Below are 26,089 nucleotides of genomic sequence, written 5' to 3'. Positions count from 1 at the left end.
GCAATTAGCATGTTTGATGAAAAGACAATTACGGAAAATCTTTGCTAACACTGTGAAGTCTTGGTTATTGGTAGCAATTTAATTTTTATCCACAAGCTGTAGTGACAGTGGAGGCCACAGCAAGGCATTGCTCAGATTAGGATGGGGAGAAGATTCTCTGTCCCAAAGACATTTCAGCAAGAGAAGCATTAAAATCTGCAGAGCCTGGATGCATGGAAATACTGACATGAAAACCATCTCTTCTAGACATCTAGCTGCAGCCTAAGCAAGACAAAATGGCATTCACTTCCAACAAAAAAAGTACTCATTGTCAGGAAGGCAAATACTAGGCAGGAAAGATTTGAACAACAGCACATCTTTCCAGACCTCAGTCACTACTGCTCTTACCTGATGGCCAGAAACACTGCTGGAGAAGCTGCAGTTATTAACCTCTCCTCTTTAAACATCCCAGAGGAAAGGCAGACAATGAAGACAGGCTTGTTAGAAAAATGTTTTTCAACGTACCAAAAAAGGTGTGAATTCAGCACTGGTTTTTCCCACTCTCCAGCTTCTCAGAAAAGAAGGGGGGGGGAAAAACCCAAACAAAACCCAGGAAGCTGCCACTCACTCATACAAGGGCAGCACTTCAAATTGCCTTTGCCATTTGAAACACTAACGAGACAGAACTTGCAGAGTCCACCATTAGTAGGTAAGAACACGTATCAAGACCAAGTCCTAGCCAACACACTCTGACTGAAGTGAACACCATCTGCTACAGGCAGTTTTTTTAGGGAGCAGATAGCCCCATTCAGACAAAGTGGAGCATCCAATACAATAGTCCACCCACCCCAGGGGCAGTCAGTACCACTGAAAGTTTTCAGAAGCACCTGGTAACACCTATGCAGTACTATACTGGAAGTGCTTTAAAGCTACAGAAAGCGCTCTGTTCTCACTGAAAAAAGTACAGTACTTTACAGATGACCATCACAAAAACACCTAGAAAAATCATCTGAACAAACCAACTGCCAGAGTCAGTTGTTACATGTTTTCTTCCAATTAACATGTGCTTGAAATAGAAGTAATTAGGCAAGTCAACTCCATGGCATTGTTTTTGCCTGAATTTGTCCTCCAGGTTATGGCAACACAACAGTGCAATACTTAAAAAAAAAAAAAAAAGGCAACAATCTTTTCATCATCCTTCATATGATGCTTGCCATGGAAGTTTCCCACCATGCAAAAAAAGTATTTACCTATAGCTAAAGTAGTAAGCTTGATTTGGACACAGTACACATCAAATATTGTGGGTATAATAGAAAAGACTCACAGCCAAAAAAAGGATAACAAACTGCTTTTTTTTTTAGTAAAGCTGTTGAAGAAAGGACCATGATCTATAGATGATATACAAGCGGGAGAACAGCAATTATTTTGCACTTTTGTGCAGCTTTGTAGTTTTACATAAATTTATTTCAAGGAAATGAAGTGTGCCAAGTAGAAATTACAGGCTGAATGCATCACTTTATGTGATGCACTTCCTTCTTCTTGACTACCTTTTATTTAATACTTTTGAACATGGAATTATTTTTTTAAAATTATTTTCATATAATTCTTTTTCTTATTAACAACAACAGCTGATTCAGGGCCACTTTCCTTCCTCCTAGAGGTGACTAGCAAACAGAGCTCCCATGGACAATGCTCAAGGATCAGCCTTCTTTAACATGACAGAACTTGGGGCAAGAATACAGAGTTCTTCACAGCTCTCCTCCAGACACAGCTTCTGGGCTCTCCTCCTGGTCAGCCAGCTGATGTCACATTAGCAGCTTTTCTCCCCCAACACCTTAATTAGGTAAGATTAGTCTGTTCACAACGAGGCAGGTCCAGACAGTGGGTTTCATTGCAATTTGGAGAATTATTCTTCTCCATACAACTATGCTTTCTTTGCATATATTAGTGGTGAGTTTCAACGTGTAATCATCAATTAATAAGTATCAAGTTGTCATCACTCTGTTGTCTGCAAGAGAAAAAATTAAAATTTTTCATTCAGCAAGAAATGCAATAGGAAGCATTTACCCATACAAAAGTAAGTTGAGTTTTGATCCTTCTCTTCCGTGCTCTCCCAATTCAGCATACAGCTCCAACACCTGCACTGGGACAATCAAGCAGAAACTGCTATCGTAGCAAAAGCTCTAGATTTTCACTCCAGCTACCAGGCTTGTGCCCTCAATACTCTGCAGCATATTACAGTAAAGCTTATTTATTATGCTCAGGCAGACAAAAATCTCTTATCCTGCACAACAACTTGGATGTGAAACCTGAAGCTGTACCTGGCTGAAGTTCTTATTAACCAGTTGGCTTTCAAGTGTCCACAGCAACTGCTGGGATACCTGCCCCTCATCATCTCACATGCTCCTTTTTGGCTATGAGGCTTCCCTTTGCCAGAGTACATCAAAAGTATAAAGTTGCATTTCACAAAAGCCTCAGTATATAAGTAGACAAGTATCCTACTGCTAAAATAGGATTTGTTACACCAGCTGGGATTGAATAAGCGTTCACATTCGGCTCTATTCCTTCTCCCATAGCCTGGCTTCCTTGCATGGTGCCCACAACCATTCTGTGCACAAGCATGAATTCTCCCGGACTGCCTAGGGACAGTGACAAGATCTCTCCTCTCTCAGTAAGGGATTCAGAGGTGTGTTAGGTTTCCTCAGAAACAGAATTCAAAGAATTGACTTCCAGACTGGCAAGCACCAGGTGAGACGTTCATCTCTCACCAACACCAGGTTAAAAAGGACCACTGCTAAGACCTCCAAAGGCTTGAGTTTGGTGGCAACCAGACTTTACAAGTGTGTTTCCAATATTCTGACAGATGGTATTGAACCAGTTTGCCTCACAGGAACAGCACAGCTTTGGGATTAAGTACTGGTCCCTGGCTGAATCACATTCTCTTGCTTCCTGCTACTGCTCCCAGCCTAGTGGAAAAGCTTTTTAGAAACAGAAGACTTGCAAAACCCTAAGAAGCAGAGACTTAGTTTTCTCCTGACTCCTTGGCAGTTCCATGTTATACTCCGCAGTCCTCCCATCAACTTCCACCAGTTTCTGCATGGTAGTTTTCATAAGAGCAAAACACTTAAAACATGCATTTAAGCTCAGAATTGCCACCCCTGCACCATCAGCAGACTAAAGATCTGGCACCAAGTAAAGCACAAGAGGAACAACAGCGTCCAAATACTCCACTGGCTGAATTCTGGGTGTTCCAGCATTTGTGAAACAGCACTTTGCAGTGAGAAGCTAACTGGTGTACTTCTGAGAAAAAGCACTCATTAAAAACACCCTACTGACCTCCTACAGCAGCAGATGAATGGCATGGAAGTCTGTTCTTTTCTGTAACCAACATTGCCATGGTCTTTTAGAAATTCATGTAGATCTGTTACTGGAAACCCACTTTGTTGGTATTTCTGAAAAAGAAAGCATTTTATTTACAACACATGAGAAGTTACTGGGCATGAATTGTTCTAAAATTTCCTCTAGAGTGTGATAGCCAAAACCAGACTGTTTGGTTCATTTGTTCAGTATTGCTGTAGGAATAAAAAAAAATACAATCCCATCCTAGAAACACCACATATGTAGTTGGTGGAACAAAGCAATCTATGTGACATAAAACTCATATTGTTCACAGATTCTCTTACATTTTGTTTGCTGTCCGTAAGACCAAGCAAGTGATCTCAAGTCATACTGGCATTGATTCTTCCTTGTTCACATCAGCTGCTGTGCTCACTGTGAGTGCCCTGGGCTCACTTCCCCTAGGAACCCCAATGCTGGATTTGAAGGGCCCTAACATGGATATTCAGCACTGCCATGCTGAAGAAATGCTCTGCAAAACACCAGTTCAGCACACTGAAGCGGCTCCCCATTGATCCACGTGAAGTGCTCCGAGGGAAGAGTAACAGTAAAACACTATTTTGCAGGTCAGACCATCAATACACTCAGAAGCACAGACAAGTAAGTGGTATTTTGAGATGCTTAGAAAGTGGAACTCTTGCTCGGTCTGGAAGTAGTGGTTCATGTCAGACTAGCCTTGTTCTGCTGGCCTGTTTATCTGACACTAAGACAAGAAAGGGATGACAGCTAGACAGCATGACCCACATTGCCTTCCCACTGGTTACTGCAGCTACCCGGAGCATGAAGGGGAAACAGCACTAGAGGACAAGAACAAAAGGTAATTACCAAAAACTTCGTTTCACTTTCAGCCAGTTTATACTGGAAATGGATGGTGCAATTTTTGCAATTTTAACTTGAACAAGAAGTAGTGGGTCTTTCTGAAGATGTTTCCTTTTAACCACACATTTCCAAGCAGCACATTAAGCAAGCCTGGACACCTAAATGAGTTTAGAGTTATCTGCTTGGCCCTTGCCACACTCCTGCCAAGGGGATAGTCTCTGAGATGCCAGCAAACCCTTCCTGACCTCAGCTTCTGGTGCCACGAGAAGAAACGTTCACTCTAAACAAGACTTATCTGGCTCTGCGTAACTATACTTAAAAACTGACTCTTTCCATTCATCCTTCCACTTATGTTTCCATTAGCTGTTATCTTTTTGAAGCCAGGTGAAGCAGCAGAAAATACAAGACAGGGACACACACTAAGGATGATTTTCCAAACAAATTATTGCTTAGTCGTTTGGATGACTACCCAGTCATCCTCCCAATTTCAACACAGACTAAGCTAAAAGATTTTAATAGTCTCACAGTCATCATAAATAATGCTAGATAGTATGGTGTTGAGTGATTAACAAGAATGAGTACAAAACTGATTAGAAGTGTAGCAGAAAACAAACATTTTACCTTTATGGTGTCATAGGAGTCGGTAATGAGTGCAATAAAAAGGCTGAGGATCATGTATATAAACAGACTAATGAAGGAGTACAGATATAACCGACTGAACACCCACACCAGCGTGCTCTTCTGCTGGATTTGAGCAAATGTTGCAAACATATCATCACCGTTGACCAAAGAAAACAGACACTCAGCCACCGTGTTCAGATCTTCAAACTAGGAAGTAATGAGTACAAATTATTAATAGAATGTGAAGATCAATCATCCAGATTAAAGGGAAAGTGAAAAGTGTTATAAAAACGAAAGTGGGTTTGGTTTTTTGGGGTTTTTTTTTGTTTTTTTAGAGTTTTACTCATAGCAGAAGAAGAAAGCCAACCCAGTCAATCAAATGCTACCACACTTTCTTTCCTGTACATTCAGGCCAAAACATACATGTCAGTAATAGAGCTGTGCAGAAATATAATCTTGGCTAAGCATTATATATTGACATCAGAAATAAGAAGATTTATTACCAAGAAATAAGAAGATTTATTACCAAGAAATAACCTTGTGATGCTCAACAGGCAAAACAGTCAATAACTGACCACCGCAGAAAGTTTAAGTTACTGAATTTTAAGCAATTTTAGACCTGCAGGGAAATATTATTCCATTTGCCAAAGCACAGATAAAGTGATTTCACAGAATCTATACAGTAAATCAGTGGTGGTATGCTGGGAACAGAATCCACATCCTCTGGTTTCCCAGCTCTGCAGCATTACTCGAGCATGGGTAATTAATCAATATTGTATTAAGGAGTTAGAGATAGCATTAGACTTCAAGAGCTCAAATGGTCTAAACTAGACTTGTCTTGCATCTATCTGTCATTCAGAAAGCGCTCTCTGAGCTGTAGGTACAAGCTATTGCTGTATTGTGAAGCTACTGAAGCACACCCCGGACAAAATCATGCTTTCCTTTCAAGGACATTCTCTTAAATCCCTAACTCCATTTCCTCAAGCTGGAACATGCGCTGAGGCTAAATTCCATTCAGCCACCAGGTAAGCACACTTCCCCCTCTTGCTCTGCCCCTCCAAATAACTGGATATGTTAACTATACTTTATCGGACAATATGAATTAATGCACAATGTTTTAATGCAGCTATTATCAATGAAGTAACATTGATAATACTCACTCAGCAGAACTACACTCACTTGAATTGTGGTCCTATATTGAAGACAAGATGTCAAGAGGCATGTGCTTGTAAGGAGAATATACTGTTGCACAGGAACAGCAGGTCTGGTTTTACCTATGGCTTATTTTTTTATTATTATTATTTTTATTTATTTTTAAAGCCATTATGAAACCCAGCAGTACATTATCTGGGAAGAAGGGGGGCATGGCATGGGTAATTTTTGAGCAATCCACAAGTTTTGATGCACTGGCACAGAGAGAGACCTGCTAAGGACTGCTCACCTATAAGCCCCTGGACTGACATAACACAAAATGCAGAATTCCCACTCCCTCTCTCTGGCTGTAGCAGAGGAAGGAAAAGCAACATACGTATTTCTATGTTTCTGAGCATAAGGACCTCTCTCCTGCGTACCTGCACAGCAGGGAAGGCTCTTCCCATTTCTTACCAGGGATGGCTTGTGCAGCCGGAGAGCCCTGGGAAGCCAGCCCTGGGCTCCGCCGGCTCTGCAGTGCCACACTGCCTTCCACTGGGGTACTGGGGAACTGCCAGAAACAGGAGCCCCCCAGACAACTACAGCTGCTTTCCTTGACGTTGATCTGTGATACTTAGCAAGAGACAACATTTTCATAGATAAGCATATTATTGACTACACTTCCTTTTGCTCAGATAATTAATGTACTTGCTGCAGGGAAGTTACAACAGTATTTATGCTGTGCCTGTTATAAACAATTGAGCCTCTAGTACAACAGAGGATCCCACAGCACCCAGCATCCCACGGAGAAATGTATTGTCATCAACTTAAAATATGTGCAGACTGAATACCTACATTCCTCAAAGGAGAGAATTACATCATGTCAGAGGAATCCGAGCTCTGGGGGCACAAGAAGCTGAAGCAAGCACTGTAGCATGCGTCTCTGTTACAATATATACTGTGTGTAACCAGAGATCAAGAATGAGAAATCATACATTTGGTACTCCATTAATGGACATCTAGAATTTATCACAAGAGGAATCTGCCTTTTTTCAAACTGTCACATAGAGCATCCGCCAAGGAAAAAAACAAGCAAGCTTTACTGTTGTTTTTGCTTGTGTTTTGGAATATACAAAGCCCTACTTCTGTACCCAGGTTTCAGACAAGACGACATACCAGGCACACACTTTGATATCAACCTTAAAAAAACCAAACAAACAAAACCAACAAAAACCCCACAACACACGCCCACATAGGAAGCAAAGTAAACAGGACAAGCATTCATCCACCCCTTTACGAGTCAAGATTTAGGAGCTGAAGTTACATGGCACAGGAAAGATTTGGGAAAACGAAATCAGAGCCAAGGAGATTCCCAGAAATGGTAATTGTGAACTAGTTAGTACCTCGTCAACCCAACTGAACTGGGATTGCCAGAAGAGGGCGAAAGAGAGCTACACCAATGCACCTCTAGCCTCCAGCCAGACATTGCCTGGATAAACCATCCACTCATCACAAACACAGCCTTGTGTTGGAGATTACACTGAGTTCAAGCACACAATGAAAGCAAGAACACAGTTATTTTGTTAAAAGGAGCAGGTGGCAGGAGGTATGCATGGAAGGAGAAACACTCCCATGTTCTTCATGTTACAGCTTTTAAACAGAAACATGAATTTAAGACCCATTTCTGTTGTTATAACTAAAAGCTATACACACACAGATATTCACATGCCGTTAGACCAGAAAAGGAATAATACTGCTGACGTACCTTTTCATGATAAGGTCCCAGGACAATCCAACCACAGAAAGTATAGCCAAGATAAATCATCCCAGCACAACAACAAAACCTTAGCACTTTGGGCAATGACGCCTGCATAGTTAAAATGAGCACCTACAAGTCAGTGTGGAGGAAAGGAGAAAGGGAAAAAATCCACAAGTTAGAGACCTGAATAAGAGTGACAGATATAAATATATGCTTTAATTGTTAAATATATGATTCCTGCCTTACATTGTAGGTTTGAAAATATCCCAGGTATCTGATGACTCCAACCCAGACAAACAAAGTTGATGTTCCAAGTAAAATGCTGCAGACATCATAACTTGTGAGGTTCTGAGGGATTCAAACAGAGCAGGTGGTCAAGTTACAAAGCAGTAGGTATGTCAGCTTGACAGCTATCCAAGTTCCAACAATTCAAACAAACAAAGCAGGGCAGTCCAATATTGAAAGGATGTTGCTACATCACAAAAATCAGACCAAAGTGAACTGCAGTTATTATTGCAATAGTGCTGCAAATGAAAGCACATCTATGCTGATATTCTTGACATTCTGCATGAACTCTGGAAGAACTAAAGCCCTTACTTTGGTGTTAAAACATGGTTTTAAAATTAGATTGAATCCCTCCAAATTTTTGTTTAAAAAAAGGTTAATATATACTATTGTTAGGCAAACAAGCTCTCATTCGCTATTTAGAAAAACATGAGCCATCATTTAAATGAAAAGCGAGCCTCAGGACTACAACCCTTTCCATGCTACGTGCATTTACATCTCTGAACAGGTTGCCAGCTGTTCGGAGCCTGAACATCATTTTTACTACCAGTGAAGTTTATAACCAGTTCTACTTGCATTTTACTCTAGAAGGCTAGACCTGGTTGCAATAAGCATGAGATAACCATCTAGCTCAAGATTTCCTACCCTCATCCCCCACCTTGCCATGCAGCTGGAGGTTCTCAAGTGTTTCCTCTGAAGGCCACTCTAGGCATCTGCCCTTTGAGCCTTAGTACACATGAAGCAGGAGCAGCACACTACCTACCCTGTTTCTCCCAGAATACAAAGTTTTGTGAACACATGAATTGTTGACATAGAGCTCTATTGAAGAAAAAACAAATGAACAAAAAAACAAACCAAAATTCCCCCTGAAGAGCTGCCAGCTGGACAAAACATAGATTTCAGCAAGCCTAGACTGGGAGGTCAAGGACTAGCAGGTGACACTGTCTGTGCCTGTTGTTCGGACAGGCCAGGAAAGCAAGTTATAACAGCCATGTTTCCAGTCCCACAAGCCATCAAGACCCCTGTTTTGTCCAAGGGGATAACTCTTGGTTTCCCTGTACAGTATGTACTAGTACTTCTTACAGAAATAAGAACCCAAGTTGTTGGGGTTTTTTTTGTTAGTAACTGTCTACCCACAGGTCCTATACCAGGGATTAGGGGTCTTAGCACTGTGGAAATAAGATGTTCAAATAGCTTACATGGTCTTACTGAAAGACTTAGGGGAAAAGGGACCAAAATCAGTTATTACTCAAACTAGCACTAGGAAATGAAGAAATAAGAATTAGCAAAAGTAAACAAGATTACTAGTGACTGTGATAGCTCACTTTCATTTGTCCCCAAGTTAAAACGCATTACACGTGGTTGTAACAAGACTACTATTTTATCTGAATTATCAACTCTCACCTTGGCTTTTATTTCCATTTTTAGGATTGACCCAATGATTGTCATCACATCACTGATAATTACCAGGACATACCATCCATTTATGAACTCCAGACGATCAGCATGACAGACATGGCGCTTATATTTCTCCAAGAAGTAGTTCACAAATCTCTATTGACAAGCATTTAGATGTTTGGTTACAGGTCACCTTAGACGAAAAATATGTACAGATGCCCCAGTAGTGTAGCAGTGCTCAAGTTTCACATACCCCCTTTTCCTATAGTATTTGCTGGAATAATAGCTTAAAACCTCAATCTCAATAGCAACAGAAATAAATAGGAAAAAAATTAAGATTGGTTTAGGCCAGTGAAACCAACTTTCCACAGAACAGCTGACTTCATAACCAGTCCCCACTAGCCTAACCATGGCTTGTTATCTCCTTTTTAGCCCCCTTCACAAGAGTTTCTATCCACCTCCAACAGAGCAAGGCCACCCAACTAAAGCAGCGAAGAGGAGAATTAATAACTCAAATACAACTATAAGGCATGAGCTCTCATTTCCAACAGAGCTGACAAAATCACTTCCCACACCCAACACCGCCTATTTGCTTTCACTTGCTCTTTTTGCTCATGCATAAATGCTGATGTCCCTATTCCTGACAGCAGTTTGACAATGCCTTTGCTGAACTGTGTCCTCTTCACCCTTGTCTTGTTTACAAGCTACAAAAGGATATATGGAACAAGATAAACAAGTATCTGTGCTTTCATATCCTACCTATCCTGAACTCTTCTTCCAACTCTCATAAGCCACATGCTTGCAAAGCTTGTGTCAATTAATGGTTATAAGCTGGCACACCTCAGGGCCCAGCCTGTGTTTCTGCATCAGTATTTGGACCAGAAGAGCTGAGTCTGCTTACATGAAGCTCTGCAAGCAGCTTGAGATGAAGTTGGACAGGGCTAGTCTCAGTCTACAAAGGAGGATGAGCAGGGAAGGTGACAGCAGATGGTGATCAGGGGTTGGGGAGGGAGAAGAAGGAAAGAAGAACTGAAAAAAGGGCGGTTCCAGCCCCAGAAAGACCAAAAAAAACCAGCCAGAGTTAGAGTATATGCTATGCTTTACATTTTCTCTGGTTAGAGCTGGCTTTAAGAGATGTTCATTAAAGCATTAATTTATGACAAGACCTCTATGGGAATTCTACGCTGAAGCCAGGGAACGAAGAATTCATGTTTTGAAGGTGCAGAATGTGTTGTTGGCTGTTAGCAGCACAAAGACTCAAGTCTTTTTTTGCGTAAAGTCCTGGACAAAAAAAAAAGTCGTCTTCTTTTGCCCTTGAGAGATTCAATAAAATACTTCATATTACAGCACTACACAAAACAGAAGTAACATCCATTCAGCTAGCAACTGTTCATCACAGACATCTACACATCCTTTCTAGAGACAGAGATACCAGCAAGAGAGCAACATCCTGCAACAGATTTACTACTCAATGTTTCAAAACATATCACTTCACAAGACTAGCAGTAAACAAGACAGAGACAAAATAAGCATTGAGATTATGAGCACTGTACTTACCTTTTGTAGTCTCAAGGCAAGAACAATGGATCGTGTGCAGAGGATGAGAGAAGCAAAGCAACTTAAAATGACAAATCCATCGAAGACCAGGATATACTGAGTGTTCTTCTGGAGAACTGTAAAGAGTCAAGGAAAGGAAGTAGAGTTAGCCTTTTCACATCTCTGAGCACAAATTGTTACAAAATGTCACGTATTTTGCATTTAAACACTCTCACCCCATAAACAGATGGGTTGTAAGAAATACTCTTCCTGCAAGCGTATCTTGAGCACAACTGTCCAGAGAATTACATCAAGACAGCTATGGAGATTGGGCCACAAGAACGAAAAGCATGTTCAAGTTCTTCAAAATAAAATCAAAAATGGGTGTATTAATACAGGTGTCCCCTTTTTCCACTGTTTACCTGTCCATCTGTGCTCCAACAGTGTTACAACTATACAGGGTAAAGGAAACGCATACTTTGGCCTGTATCAACACTATTAAACTAAAAACCAAAAAATCCTGTCTTATTTCTCATTCCCTGACCTCCAATCAGAAACTTGTTTGACTTTCTGTACTGTATTCTTTTCATCCACAGGTTTAGAAGCCATCATGTGAACCCAAATCAGGTGTTTTCCTTTGCTTACTCACATCAATTGTCCCTACCTTTTTCACAACATAGCTTTTCACTATATGAAAAACAGGCAAACACTCATTTTTAATTGTTGCAGTAGCACTTCAGCTCACCTTTGTTACAGAATTATGCATGCTCCCTCAGCTGGTTATTACATGCAAAATAACCTACTCAAGAATAGCTGGTTGGAAGACAGCCGCAAGAAATTATTGTACATAGACGCAAGCCAAAGCACTTTGTGGTTATTCAGAACATACTATAAGATACCACTTTAATATCAGTACAACATGGCATTATCAGAGAAAAGTTGGCTTTGCCCAGGCAAAAGGCAGGCCATTGACCTGTCTGTTAATTGAGATCCTATATAGCACACTGAAAACTATTACTCCGCTACAGTTCTTTACAGCAAGTCAACACATGAGAGAAGCAGTTGCACAGTGCTCAGTCACAGCTACTATTCCTCCGAAGGGGCCTTTAGTGCACATTCCCTAGCTGTCAGACCAAGCTTTAACACTAGAAATACAAGGCAGATGCCACCCTTTGCTCACGCACATCATTACATCTAGCAGCAGTGGCAAAAAAAAAAATCTCTACTTTCAGAAATAGTACGCTTCAATTAGAGGGAAAAAAAATTGAAAGCTGTAGAAGGTTTGAGTTGGGAATTTACCATTGTTAGTGCATTAAATTATTTGAGTAATCTCAGAGCAGCAGAACAATTAAAATCTGTAGAACAAACATTCATCCTCCTTCCAGATAGAGCTTGCTGCTAACACACATCATTATACAGAGATGCCCATGTCATCTCACCTCAATACCCTCACAAAAAGGAATTATTTCCCAGCTCTCAATTACAAAGAGGTAATGAGTTGCATTAGGCAAGGGGGGAGGGGGTGCGGTTTGTCTTGTTTTAAGGACAGGAGGAGGATGAACAGGATGGGGAATGTCTTGCTGGACAGACTGTTACAGAGCAGGGGAAGTGACGGGAGATGCATAACACTGCTATCATGCAAACACACATGCACCATACTTACCAGAGCTAAATACGTGCCAGTCTTTGCATTCTTGAATATCAGTGTCACTATCAAGATAGATTTTGATTTTTCCACTGTGGGCTCCATTATTGAAAGTTATCTGGAAACACAGAAGTATATCAGAAACAAGACTAGCAAAACTTCATTCCAGAAAACAAATCCTGCTAAATGCTTTGACATAGTATGCATTAATATTTGTTGGTCAGGTAAGCTTTAAGAAAGCTGTCACCATAAATGGTGGTGTAGACATAATTTGAGAACATGTCACGTACTGCATAAAAAAACAGTACTCCAAGAAGCCAAACTTCAAGTTTAACCTTTAGAAGAATAACAATTACTTATCCCTTTCTCAGGTTATGAAGTTACCAGCTGGAATATGTTACTAAACAACATTGTCCCATGGCAACACCATTTCAGCAGCCTTTGGGAAGGAGGGGTAATGGCCAGGACATGCTCAACTGGTTCTCCCTTGCAGTCTAGACATGAGGATCATGCCTACCCCTTAGCTTAAGCTCTTGTTTATATATACAGTGTTGGAAGTGTCATACTCCATATTCACTTACAGTATTTTGAAATGCATAGCAGTCAGGCAATTCACGGGCATGGATTGTCTGTAGAGCAATGCCTTTCAGCTTGAAGGAGATTTCAACCTGTATAAGCCTGGATGTTTTAAAAAGCGTATAAATATATTTAAATACACACAAAAAACCACACACATACAAACTGCAAAAATCAGAATCCACGATATTCATATGAAATGACAAGTTCAAATTAAAAAAAAAGTCCCCACCACCATTTTACCTGTAAAATTCAAGATTGAAAAAAGAGGAGTTCAGCTTCAGTTCAGCCTTCTTACCAGCTAACTCCTGTGGCTTTAAAAAGATACATTCTGGAAAGAGATGAGGAAAAGCTGTAATCTTAAAAACTTCACATACAAAGCAGCATAAAACTGAGATAATCAGGTTGAATGGCAAGTCCTAATCAGGCAAAATGTTAATTTTGAGCAAACCTATTTGTACAGAGGCCAAGCTAGTGGGATCAGAAGCAGGTTCACGTACTAACTCTTGAGCAGCTAGCAGCCAGGACTCAGCTCTGAGAGGCAATAAGGACACTCACCCACTGAAGGTACAGACTGACCAGCATCCAGAATTCTGTATTTGAACCTTCTGCATGGAGGGGAGGGGGAAGAAAAAAAACAAAACAAAACACCAGCCACAAACAAAGACCTCCACAACCCACTAATGACAGCAGTTGAAAAGAGCTTCCTATAGTCTACACAGCTGTCATTTCTAGGCAGGTACTAAAAACCAAGAGGGAAATAGGCAAGAGGCACGGTAATGTTCCTGTGATTGCCACGCAAAAAGCTATTGATTTTAAGCCTTACTGATTTAGCATTAGAATATAAGTACTCCACAGCAAGACATTTTTAGTACAACAGTACCTTACCTGTTTCAGTAGAAACATCTATGTTCAGCGTATCATTGGAAGGAAGCATTGCGCCTTTCTTGTACTGTTGTTTACAGATTTTTAAACCTGATCCTTCATGTTCATAACCAAGCGTCCCTAGGGATATGTTCTTTAATTGCCTGTACTAGTTTAAAAACAAAACAGAAGCAGAAGTTACAGAGATAGTCATCTCTTTTGCATTAGATAGTAACTTGCAATCTCAGTTATGTGTATCAATATAGCATTTTACATTTAAAAAAACCAACGAAACAAAAAATCTTTACTTTCACATAAAGTCTGTAAATTGAGGGTGGATATCTCATGGAAAGCTCAGAGGGCTGCTGGCCACCAATTAGTAGTGACTAGCATCCTGGTGACACGGTGACTGGGAGCCCTGTACCTACTGGGCTGCCTGCAAATGATTACCTGTGTGCCAGACAGCAAGTCAGCAGACAGCTTTTCATTAGATGCCTGGCAGCGACTTCAATGCAGTATTGCTACTAACCATGCACACTCCAAGGCTATCTTATGTATTTATCTCATGAATGTGTTAGTTTTCACATCAGTTGAAACTTGATTGCTTTACGTACAATCCAAGTCACAGTTCTTATCAAATCCACCCCAAGAGCAAAACCAAAGCTGCTCCCTGTGCAACTATAGAAGAGGGAAGCCACACATTCACTATATAACCAGCAATCAAGGAACATACACAGAGCTTGGGCAGCCTCCAAAAGTAATTTAACCTGCCTGCTTTACACAAGCACAGAAGCAACTGAAAACATGCCTGTGAGGAAGGTATTTTCTTTTTCCACTTACTCTAAATACAGCACAAGTCACCTTCTTCATATGCAAGATATGCTTGAAAACAAAGACTAGATGTGGAAGTAAACAAAGCTATGCCAAGCCAAGCATTGTCCACACACGGATCAGCCCCACTGAAGAACTCCATTCAAGCCCAGTCCTCTCCTGACTTGCCTTCCACATGTCCTCGGTGTCTGCTGGAAGCAAGATACATCCTCTGATCCCTGGAGTCCCACCTTCCAGTCCTGCACAAGCGAGGCAAACCCCTGGGGCACAGCTCTCCCTGTGGTTCTTGGCTCCTCAACGGCTGAGGAGATCAATGACTAACCATGAAGGCAGCTGCCTGCCAGCTCAGCTTAGCACCAGCTAACATCGTCCAAGAGAAGCCAGAGAGACCCATGGCCCTTTGAGGAAGAAGGCATAAACATCTAGCAATATCGTTATCATTTTATCATTACCTCACCTACTGAAAGAGCTCAGGGCAATGTACAGCACTGGTCTGCTCTGAAGGAAGCATTTAGCTTCCCAGGAGGCCTGAAGTAAATAAACATGGGAAGTCAGACAAGGCTTCCCATTCCTTAAAAAAAATTGTTCAGCTGGCTTTGATACAGATTAGACCCTTTTCCCCTTAAACACAGATTTTGTTATTATGCATCATTCATTGTCATCCTATTTCCTCCTTCCTGTGGGCATTATGACCACTAGCCCATCTTGTGGGGCACAAAATTCCAGCAGTCATTAACAACCACATGCTCCATGTCCAAAAGAAACTGCAACAGGAACTACCGCATTTCCATCCAAAGCTCTGCCTCACAGTGCTGCTTCGAGTCCTCACAGCTGAGCCTGCAACAAGTTTAGACAGCCCAGGAGAAAAGCACAGCCTCCGTACCCTGTCAGAATGTTATCTTCACTCAGAGTAAACTAAGGAAGCCAAGTCTGACTAAGGCAGGTCAAGTGAGTGGAAACAGTAGTTAGTCACAACGCCACATCCCTCTGAGGACACCTCCAGATCACTGCATCTAACAGCTGTTGCTCCGTCCACATATGCTTTCAGGCTCTGCCCTCCTGACAGCGTAACATGTGGCTCTGGGTTACTCACATGCCACTTTCAAACAACACTATGAAACAGTAAAAGCAAGATTCCCGTTTAGACATTTCTAAGCAGCCTCAGACAGAGCAGCCAGCAGAACATTCTGGTCCTACAGACTCTGCTGCAGGGCAGGGTACAAGTGCAATAACTCCGCACAGCTTCTTCGTAATAGAAGCTTCCAAATTGGACCCAGGAGAGGAGTAAGGAAAAGCTGTGTACTCTTTCAAGTGGAAAAGTATGTTTGAGGGGGTTTTTTTGTTGTTGGTTTGGGGTGGGGTTTTTTTTTTTTTTTTCCAAAGTGTGAAAATATCGCAGTGGTACATTACACAAAGCCCAAAATTCAGTTTTTACAACTCCAGTTTTGCTGTGCACTATTACCATCTTCTGTAATATCATATCCTTCTGCTTGCCCCACCCCTGCAACCCAACCACACATTTTAAACTAAAACTCAAAACAAAACACCAAAACCTATGGCTTCCAGCTGCCTATCTCAAAATAAAAAAAACTTTGCTTTTAGCTTAGGAGTCACCTGGCTTGACTTTTCCTAGAAGGCATCCTTTAAAAAACAAACAAAAAACCCCCAAAAAGCAACACCAGTCATAATGTTCACCTGGAGGCACACTTTTTGTAGTCTTACATGTGATAAAAAAGCCTCAGGAACTCCATACAACACTAAAGAACCCGGATTACACAAGTTTAATCTCCTTAAAGGATATGTCTACATTTATACAACATAGACATTTTATGAAGAGACCTTTTTCTGATGCCTGCACCACACATTGGCTCATTCTTGAGGATATAAAGCTATTATTTCTCTACTGTCTTCTATTTGGACTTCACCTCAGCCTTAGTGCCTACAAAAGAAGGAAAGTGAGACAAAGCAAGCAAGAAAGAAAAAAAGCACCGTTTATAGCAGAAACAGTGGTAATATTGAGAGTTCAAAGGAAGACTGAGAAAACTACTTCAATGCTCATTTAACACACCAGGAGTGAGAGTCTTGGCCTTGTCCAGCACAGCAGAGACAGCACGTTTGATATGTTGATGGCTCTGCTGTAGCTTAGAGGAGATGGCAGGGGAGCAGCAAGCCCCGACATGAGTGCCTGTTTAAGAAGGAGGTATAGCCTTTGCACCACTGCGACTCCCAGATGCCTGCTCGGCGTAACTGATGGCAGCAAAACTGCTTTAAACCAAGCGTCAGAGCTGATGTCCCAAGGTCAGGGAAAATGAAAGGTGGTTTAAAGCCACTTTCCGTTCACCCAGTGTGAATCGTTTCTGGGCTTATCGTCATCCCCAAACACAAGAGATGTTTCATTTTCCACACACACACTCTTTCATCTCGTGACTTTTGAATGTATTAATTTTAAATACAAAAATGTTTACTGAATTTTCTTCCTAGATTTATTCACTTTCCTCCCATGGTTGTAAAGGGACCGTTCTTTAAAATACCATCCCTAACCAGGGCGAGTGCCCCTACATTCCTGGAAGTACCGTATTCCCCATTTTGGGGCCTCTGGCACTCACTACAAAGCTGCAATTCAGTATAACTGTAAGCACAAATTTTTTGAATACCATGCATAGGTATATTCAGGCCCATAGCTCTTCAAAGTAAGACCTAAACAAAGGTTCCAGTTCATGCAAGATGACCGATTTTCAAACTTTCTGGATTTCAATACTACACACTACCCAAGTAAAATTTTGGTTTAGATTCATCTCCAATAGATAAAAATGCAGACATTTACAGGAACTTCAGGACATCCCACCTACACTGATTCGCTGAAATATCAAAATTGAAATCCAAGAATGGAGACAGAAAACCAGAACCTTAGCAGAAGTTTATAGCTATAGCTTCAGCTTTAACACTGTTCATTATAAAACACACACACTTACCTGATTAATAACATAAAAAATGCTATCATAAGCATCCTGTTGTGTATATATACTGCAGCTGTAGTCATCTTCATCAACTCCAGAATAGCCTTTCAGGAATAGGTGTTTAAAAGCAATAGTGTTTTCCTCTTTGAATGAGACCACCAACTGGTTACTCAAACCAAAAAAAATAAGCTGACAAGAAAAAGAAAAAAAACAAATTTGAATTTTGAACACTGGTCAAGCAGCAACATTTTGGAAACAGCTTTGAATTATAATAAATACAAAACAGAAAGGTGCCTGTTGCTGTAACCCTGCTACAATAGGAGCAAAGAATCTGTTAACCAATGCCATAAGACTGCTAAAGTTAAGGTTACCACATGCAGGGTAAGAGAAACAGAAATCTAAGTCTCTTACTGATTCCAAAGCTTCCAGTGCAGCAACTAAACAGACAGCTAGATCACTGCCACCTTTCACACATCCTGGACCAACAAATCTAACTGGAATTTGCCAAAACTTTTGTTGAGGATGCAAATAGCAGAAGAGCTAACCTAACAGCACAGCCTGCTACCCCGGAAATGCCCTGCCTTGCTATGGGACAAACTCCTGCACCTTATTCCTACCTCTGGCATGGCACAGGATTAGAGCAAACCTAGGTGGGACCCCACAGCAACAAAAAGCATCACCTGCCTGACCCAGGTGCTGGTTAAGGAGGCTATAATAAGAAGCAGCAGCAGACAGCAGAGTTACTACTCAGAATTTGTGTTGCCCTACCATATGGATGCTCCCAGTCCCACCACCACCAAGGAAAACATATATGGAGCCCAGAAGCTGAAAAATCAAGCAACAAGAGTTTCTTCACAGGCATAGTAGCAGGAGGATATCCCAAGCCCCAAACAGCTAACCCTTCATCCTAGGTTTAAACTGCTTACTAACAGCAAATGTGAAACTGTCTCTTTACTGCGTGGAGTTTCCAAGCCCCACAAGAAACTGGCAGAAGTAGGGAAGAAGCAAGAGTGAGAAACTGCAAGCAAAAGAACTGTGAACTTAGAAATCCCCCAAAGCAAACAGGCAGGCTCCACTAACATCCAAATTCCTTCATTCAAAACAATGGAAACTGGAAGGCACACCTATTTTTTTCCCTCTTCACTGGAAAAGATCATCTTTTGTCCTAGAAAGCAATTGCTTAGATCTGGGCCAGGCTAAAAGAATACATGCAGCAGGACTATTTAGTGCAAGGCTGTTTGGTTGTACAGCAAAGTCACAGCCAGGACAAAGAAAAGGGGATATCAGCTCTGCTGGGTATGTACAGTCTTCAGATTAAGAACTGAATCTTCATACTTTTAGCCAAGTTTTAAATCAACTATTTACATCTTCAGTTGACTGAAAAAAAAAAAAAAAATCACTAACTGAATGCTACAAATAAATCTGCAGCACTCTAGTTAGTATCTCTAAAAAAATCAGGGATCTTCCAGCTGTGATACAAAGACATAAAACATACTCAGCAGGGTTTCCTTCGGGGACTCCCTAGGGGATTTCAGCACAGCACTGGAGTAAAACTTACACCCCATGCTGGGACAGAAGCCTCTTCTGCTTTTCAGTCAGGCACAGACACCTCAGCTGCTGCACCACACCAAAGAAGCCACAAGTGTCATGACTAGCAGGCTGGCATCAGGCAGAAGCAGCTACAAGGCAGCTTAACTTATTCCTAGGTTGTCCTTCAAGGGTCTTGCCCTCACTCTGAAATACAGAGATGCTTGTTGAACCTGTCCATTTACTATTAGCTCACATTTGAGACCTCCCTGCAGAACAGCAACACATTTTCCTTCAGAAACTCTATTTTCCTTTTCTTGCCGACTACCTGCTTGGCATCTGAGCAAGACCCAGGACTGACAAGAAAAATATTAAGCAGCAACCCAGAAAATCTTGTGGCCTTTGAAAGCCAAGCAGCAGAGCACCCCTTCTGCTCACAAAAGATCGCAGGAGACTGGGACAGCAGACAGAAAAATTACATGTTCAGTGATTCCTCCAAGAATTTAAGTCAGTAGGTTAGGATACATTGAAAGTACTGAACCTTTTCAGAGCCACACAAAGTGTCTTATTACTCACACACAAAGATTACTGCCCTGTCTTCGAAGGGAGGGCAATAACCCACATCTGAGGTGCAGCTGCCAGTAAAGAAAGACGGGGCACCCTTTCCTCTTATAGCTTACACTGTGCTTGCACTGCCCGCCCCCTCCTTCCCCCCCCCACCTTAATACGCTCCCTGTTCTCAGCAGCTCTGTCACTATGGGTCGCAATTGTGCGGCACTAGTGTAAATAGCTTATTTTAGCTAGTCTTGCCTAGACAGACTGACCATTGCATCCCACTCCTGCCTGCAGACAGAGCCCCGTCAGGACTCTGGCAGGGCACGGCAGTAGCAGAGGCCGGACCCTCTGCCAAGCTGGGCCAGAGAGCCTGCCACGTCTTTCCAGCGGGGCGATGAAGAATGAGAGCAGTCAATAAAACGCAGGGACATGTAAGCCAGGGTTATGCTTCATTCTAGCGGGCAAGTCAAACACAAACCTGGAATCCTGCAACTCAGCATGTTTTTAGGACTTGTATATTTAGCTGTACTTGCAAAGTGTCAGATGTCAGAGTCCTGCATTTCAAAGGTCCAGAAAAATAATTTCTACTTATACATGTGTCCCGTTTTGCTTCCCTCGACCTCCAGTCACCATTTCTTAGTGGACTGTAAATTAACCAACTACACTGTGATACCAGTGCAGTTTAAAAACTGCCCTCTTCTTTGCCTCTACCTATCTACGCACCCGACTGTTTGAAACGCATCATTTGATGACAGAAGCAAGGGGCACGTCCGATTCCTGTAGCCCAGTCATCCCCATCATCACCAGAGACTGTAGCATTTTCACATTGAACATGCCCTTTTCAAGCTACTGACTAGATTCCAAGAAATATCACTTTTGAAACGGTCCAGTGAAACTATAATCTATGAACGTAACAGGAAGCAGAACATAGAGCAGTACTGTGACAGTAAGCCTGAAGACAGTGTTGGATTTAGTGGTAAGAGTAATTTGCTTTAAAGTGTTATCTTAAAAACAGCAAAATACCTGGTCAAATACTGCCCCAAAATCTCCAGGAGGCTTTTGTAATTTAGTTTATGTTATTCTTCCCCCTCAACACACCTTTCATAGTATTTTTTCTTTCTGGACAAAAGCAGGACGTTCAAGTCAGTAACAAACACCCAGGGGATGGCAAAGGCCCAGAACCACAGACCTGCTTCTCCTGCACATCATTGCTACACTTTCTAAGAATAAAAACAGAAGAAGGATTACCTGTGTAGTAACCATAAGTATCTTCAAAATCTGCAGAGCCAGTTTCCATGGTATTTGACGTCTTGCTCTGTATTTTTCACATGGGTTCATGAAGTAAAACTTCAAATCCTCTTTCAGAGCCATCTCTTTTAGATCTAAATCTGACTGAGCCATCCTATTTCTGCCATAAATAATATGTTAATTAGAAACCAACAGAATGCTTTGGCAGACAATTTCCTCATATTGCAGTTTCACCTCAGATCACCACACGACATAAAAGGTCTGCAATAGTTTTCTGTTTGTTTGTTTTACAGCAAAATGCAAGAAATATTTCCCTACAATCACATCATTAAAAATCATTCAATCACATTACATTATCAAAACACAACATTTACACAAATATTTCTCAGGAAACAGGCATTAAATAAGAGGATCTATAATAGTAATAGCAAGTCTACATTTATCTCTTTCTTAAAACTAAATATTTGAAATAAAGAGAGGCCACTGTTAACATATTTCTCTGAATAACCCACATTCTACCACCAGAAAAAGGTGTCTTAAAGACTAAACAACCAAAGCAGGCTTCACAGCACGCTTCTGTTATGAACATGCAGTTTAAGGGCTAAACTCATAGGCATTTATTTATTTAAATATCTGGGCATGTAAAAATCAGAGGAACAAGCACAGAGGACTGTTGTTGTAGGTGTCTTAAATCACTCTAAGTTTCTCCCTCTCAACTGAATAGGACATTGAAAACTTTCCCCTTCCCCTAATCTTTTTAACCCTGTTTTCCAGTACTGTAATTGTCAAAACTTTCCTACTTCACACAAAGATCAGAACCAAACTTATAATTTTTTCTCCCTCCATGTGTTAAGGTAGAGCAATCATATCTGAAACTGGCTACATAAGCCAATTATCAGTCCATTTACCATCCAGAAAGTTACTCCCCATGTTCTGCATTTTATAAAGGATAACATTTTCTCTCAAGGTCAAAACAGAAAGCATCATTTCGAAGTTTTCAGATGCATTCTTACCTCTTTTGTCCTCACCTGTCTGAAGCGTACAGGTATTTAAGCCCAAACTGTAGACCACAAAGCACATTTGATTTGCTAGAACCAGCTATCTCTTAAGAGAGATGAAAGTTAAAAAACACAGCAAAGTCGACACTGTGGTGTTTCCTCATAAGAGGAAGTGGGGGTGGGGTGGGGGGGTGTTTAAAAAAAAAAAAAAAAATCTTTTTTTAACATTAGAAGCTCAAAGGTTATCTTTATTACACAGCCTTAATCAGTCACTCATGAAGATGATGGGAGGTAGGCTGATTTTGGCTTTGAGACATGAAAAACACAGGAAGGTTTTTAAGAAAAAGAAACTGTGGAGTACATCCCTATTTAAATTTGTAATAAAAGCATACTGGACTAGTTTTAATGATGTTTAAGATATAAAAACTTTGAAAAATTTAAACACATCTGACAGAAAAGCATATGATAATTATAGCCATGAGTATTGTCTAAGGAAACAGGTATATATGTACTTCAGTCCTGCACTGACACCTAAAGACATTGCTACTCCTGTACCAGCTTCTCTTGAACAGGCAGCAGCATTTGTGCGGGTACACAATGAACAAGACCAAACCCAGAGTAAAAGTCATAGGAGTATGTGGGACAGAAAGATGAAACAGAGCAGGTTTAAGCTGGATCTGGTCAAGACTTAAAGCATGAAGATATGACATAAGAACCACTCGAAGACTTCAGCAAAATCCTCCCCTAAGCTTCCAGTAAAAGCATATCTGAAGTGACATATCTTAAAAATCAAACAGCAAACCTTGTAAGAAACGCTATTTCCTTTCATATTCAAACACATACCATGGAAGGCATGGTGGTTTTTTCCAAAGTTGTCTTTCAAGCCCTTACAGCTATTCTAAAACTTGATGTCGACTAATAACAATACTTTCACTTTTACACAACCCTCCACTGGCTAGGGATTATTTTCACTGATACCTTTAGCTTCCTTTATTAATTAGCTGTAGAAATTGTGAGCAGGAAATTCAGCCAAGGAAAGCAACATACTTTTTCAGCTTAAGAGGAAGAGATGAGATTCAAGCCTATATCACTGTTGGGCTTTGTCTGCCAATAAAGAACAGGCATTCTCTGGTGTAATATTCAAGAAATAATTCATTTGGCAATAGGTGAAATACAGCAATTGTTTTCTAACCCATTCGTTTCTAGAATAGATTAAAAATAACATCCAAATAAACCACATTAAATCTGCAGAACTAGAACCTTGAACTGAAGCATTAAGAAAGTTAAAAAGCTCCAAGGGATTAATAGTGACTTACTACATTTAAAACAAATCATCTAATGCTACCAAATGTCTATTAGCCTAATAATCTAAAAATAATCCAAACAAAGCACCTAGCTCAAGCCAGAGTAACAGAACAATTCAATTCAGACACAGTAGTGTAATTAACACCGGTCCATGGGTTTCTATAGTATGTTTTGTAAAGCACTGATACAAGCAAGTTTTGTGAATGAAGACTAACTCTACTATGCATATCTAAGTGTCGTTAAGTGTCATGCATCACAAATAATAATTCTTACTAATTCAAAGGCTGCATTAGGATAGCCACCATTGCAATGCTGTATCTGGTAGGACAATCTGTTGTTTGGATAATGTTTTGTAGTGAGGCACTTTAAAGCTCAGTGTTCTATTCGACAAAAAGGTTTCAACAGTAATGACTACCATTTACAGCTACCTACTTATGAAATAAGCGTTTAATATGTAGCTCTTCATCTAGCAGAAAAAGCACCATTGAATCAAGCAGCTAAAAAGCTATAGAGCACAGATTCACTTTTTTTTGTTTTTAATGAGTAATTCACTACAGGAACAACACTAACACTGTCCATCAGAGATCCACATCAGGAACTTCTAGCTACTTGAGATATCATCTTGAAGAGGTATTAACGAGATGGGGGGGGAGGGCGGCGGGCTGCGGAGAAATTACAAGGGGGGGGGGGGGGGGAATCACTGAGTTGGGTTCTACGTATCAGACTGGGCAACCCCAGCTTCACCTTCATGATCTTTTACTAAGTTCACAACTAGCCCAGAGGAGGGCATCCCCTAGCACTTCTCAGGAAAGCAAGCTCCAAGAAATTGAGAAAAAAACCCTCCTTTTACAGAGCTGCCAACGTTACCAATCGCTAAGCTACCGCAGGAGGAGCGCCAACACTATCAAAAGCAGCTAGAGCAAGGGGCACACACAACATACCCTGCAACTCCTCTTCGTGACCGCAGCACACCGGCAACATGACAAGCAGGGCAGTTTCATAGCTGCTGAACAGCAGGACAAAACAAAGCCCGGGGGGTAAGGCGGAGACACCCTACCTTGTGCAGCACACTGAAAACACGAGTTTGGAGTCACACCTCCGTCTGTTGGCCCAGCTGCTGCCCGAGCGCTGCAGTGCGCGACAGCACGAGCGCTCCTCTCCCGAGCCCCCCCCGGGAGCCCCGCCGCCGGCCGCCCCCGCCCTCCCCCGTTGCTGGTGCAGCGGGGCACGCCCGTTATCGCGGTCCCACACGGCCGCCGTGCCCCGAGGGCGGGCGGGGGCTCGGCCCGCGCCCCGGGGCGCTTCGCTCCCTCCCGCAGCCGTTGGCGAAAGAGCGCCCTGATCCCCGCTCCCCGCCGCCTGCCCTGCCCCGCCGCGCCAGGCGGCGCGACCCGAGCGGGCAGCGCCGCGCCCAGCCCCGTCCCGTCCCGTCCCGCTCACCGGCCGGTGGCGGCCCGTCCGCCGGGCAGGTACTTGAGGGAGATCTCCATGGGGCCGCAGGGCTCGGCCGCTGCCCGGGCAGAGCGGGGCAGAGCGGCGCGGCGCTCCGGCGGCCCTCGGCGGCGGCCGGGGGGAGCCGGCGCCGCGACCCGAGCGGCCTGGGCCGCGCAGCCCCGTCCCGCCAGCGAGCCCCGCGTCCTGTCCTGTCCTGCCCCGCCGGCCGCGCCGCCTTTATGGGGCCCCGGGCGGAGGAGGGCGCCCCGCCGCCCACGTGCCCTGCGGCCGCCCGGCCGGACCGGCGGCAGATGGAGCTCCCTCTGCCCCGCCACCTCTGCCGCTTCCCTTCACGGCAAAGTCACCGGTGCTCAGGCTCTCGCCGAGTACAGTAAGGCTCGGTAGCTGCTGTTGTAGGCAAGGAGGCGACACGCAGGGCCGGCTGTCAGGTTAGATTAGCTATTACAGAGCTGGTCGTTTTGCAGCTGAAAAGTTACTTCGTTCCTCTGAGGATGTGGTTTAATGTGGTTACTCCAAGCTAGGGTGTTCAATGCAGACGTGTAAGAAGCTTCATTGCAGCAACTGTGAGCTCCCCGTGTGCCCACACGGTGGGGATGGGCAGTGTAGGACTCTTACATAATGCTCTCAGATGATGCTGTGTTTGGTTACAGTCACACTGCTTAAGGGAGAAGAAGGAACAAAAGCCCAGGCAAACATCTATGTGCAGTTACTCAAAATTAGCTGCAAGAGCATTATGTCAGCTCATGCATGAAAGTTTTCTTAAGGTGCCCTCTGAAGCATCTGATATTAGCTACTGCCTCAGGTAGGAAGATGCTCCTGACGGATGCAATCACAGGTTTGGTCTTTTACAGCAGCATCTGTTTTTCCCCCCATCTGCCAGAGATCAATTATGCCTTTACACAATTTTTTATTGTAAAGGTATGAGCATATCTGGATTTGATTTCTTCCTCTTTTGCATGCATACTGCTTACCATCCCTTGAGAATATGCTTCGATCCAACATGGAAACTCGTACTTAGAAACAAGTATGGCCCCCACCTCTCTCTTCCCCTTGGTGTAACTTCATTCTGTTAAGAGATCTGAGCTCTGCTGAAAACAAGAAGTTCCCACCACCTGAGCATATGCAAAACATTGGCATTGAAATGAGCCTCGGTATGAAAACAGCTGTTACCCAAGGTTAGCACCCTGCAACTCACTTTCATGAG

The 26,089-nt window shown here is 42.3% G+C and overlaps 1 protein-coding gene across 2 annotated transcripts; it reads right to left on the bottom strand.

The window, feature by feature from the left end:
• Window positions 1-1,312: 1,312 nt before the first annotated feature.
• MCOLN2 (mucolipin TRP cation channel 2) lies at window positions 1,313-24,965 on the bottom strand. 2 transcript variants are annotated; one of them, XM_050901117.1, is made up of 14 exons: window positions 24,871-24,965; window positions 21,128-21,287; window positions 17,813-17,986; window positions 14,034-14,178; window positions 13,389-13,476; window positions 13,151-13,247; window positions 12,588-12,687; window positions 10,946-11,061; window positions 9,395-9,544; window positions 7,952-8,053; window positions 7,712-7,834; window positions 4,816-5,022; window positions 3,316-3,431; window positions 1,313-1,987 (listed from the first exon to the last, which is right to left on the bottom strand). In XM_050901117.1, exons 1-14 carry the CDS (start codon window positions 24,918-24,920, stop codon window positions 1,951-1,953), a joined length of 1,665 nt encoding a protein of 554 aa, XP_050757074.1. In that variant the 5' UTR covers window positions 24,921-24,965; the 3' UTR covers window positions 1,313-1,950. The 2 variants fall into 2 exon arrangements, with proteins under 2 accessions (XP_050757074.1, XP_050757076.1); XM_050901119.1 differs by lacking the exon at window positions 4,816-5,022.
• Between the last annotated feature and the right edge of the window lie 1,124 nt (window positions 24,966-26,089).

This window comes from Gymnogyps californianus, chromosome 8, assembly GCF_018139145.2.
Source record: "Gymnogyps californianus isolate 813 chromosome 8, ASM1813914v2, whole genome shotgun sequence".
NCBI lineage: Eukaryota > Metazoa > Chordata > Aves > Accipitriformes > Cathartidae > Gymnogyps > Gymnogyps californianus.
Note: the sequence above shows the minus strand (reverse complement) of the source record. Positions and strands in the feature narration are given on the sequence as shown.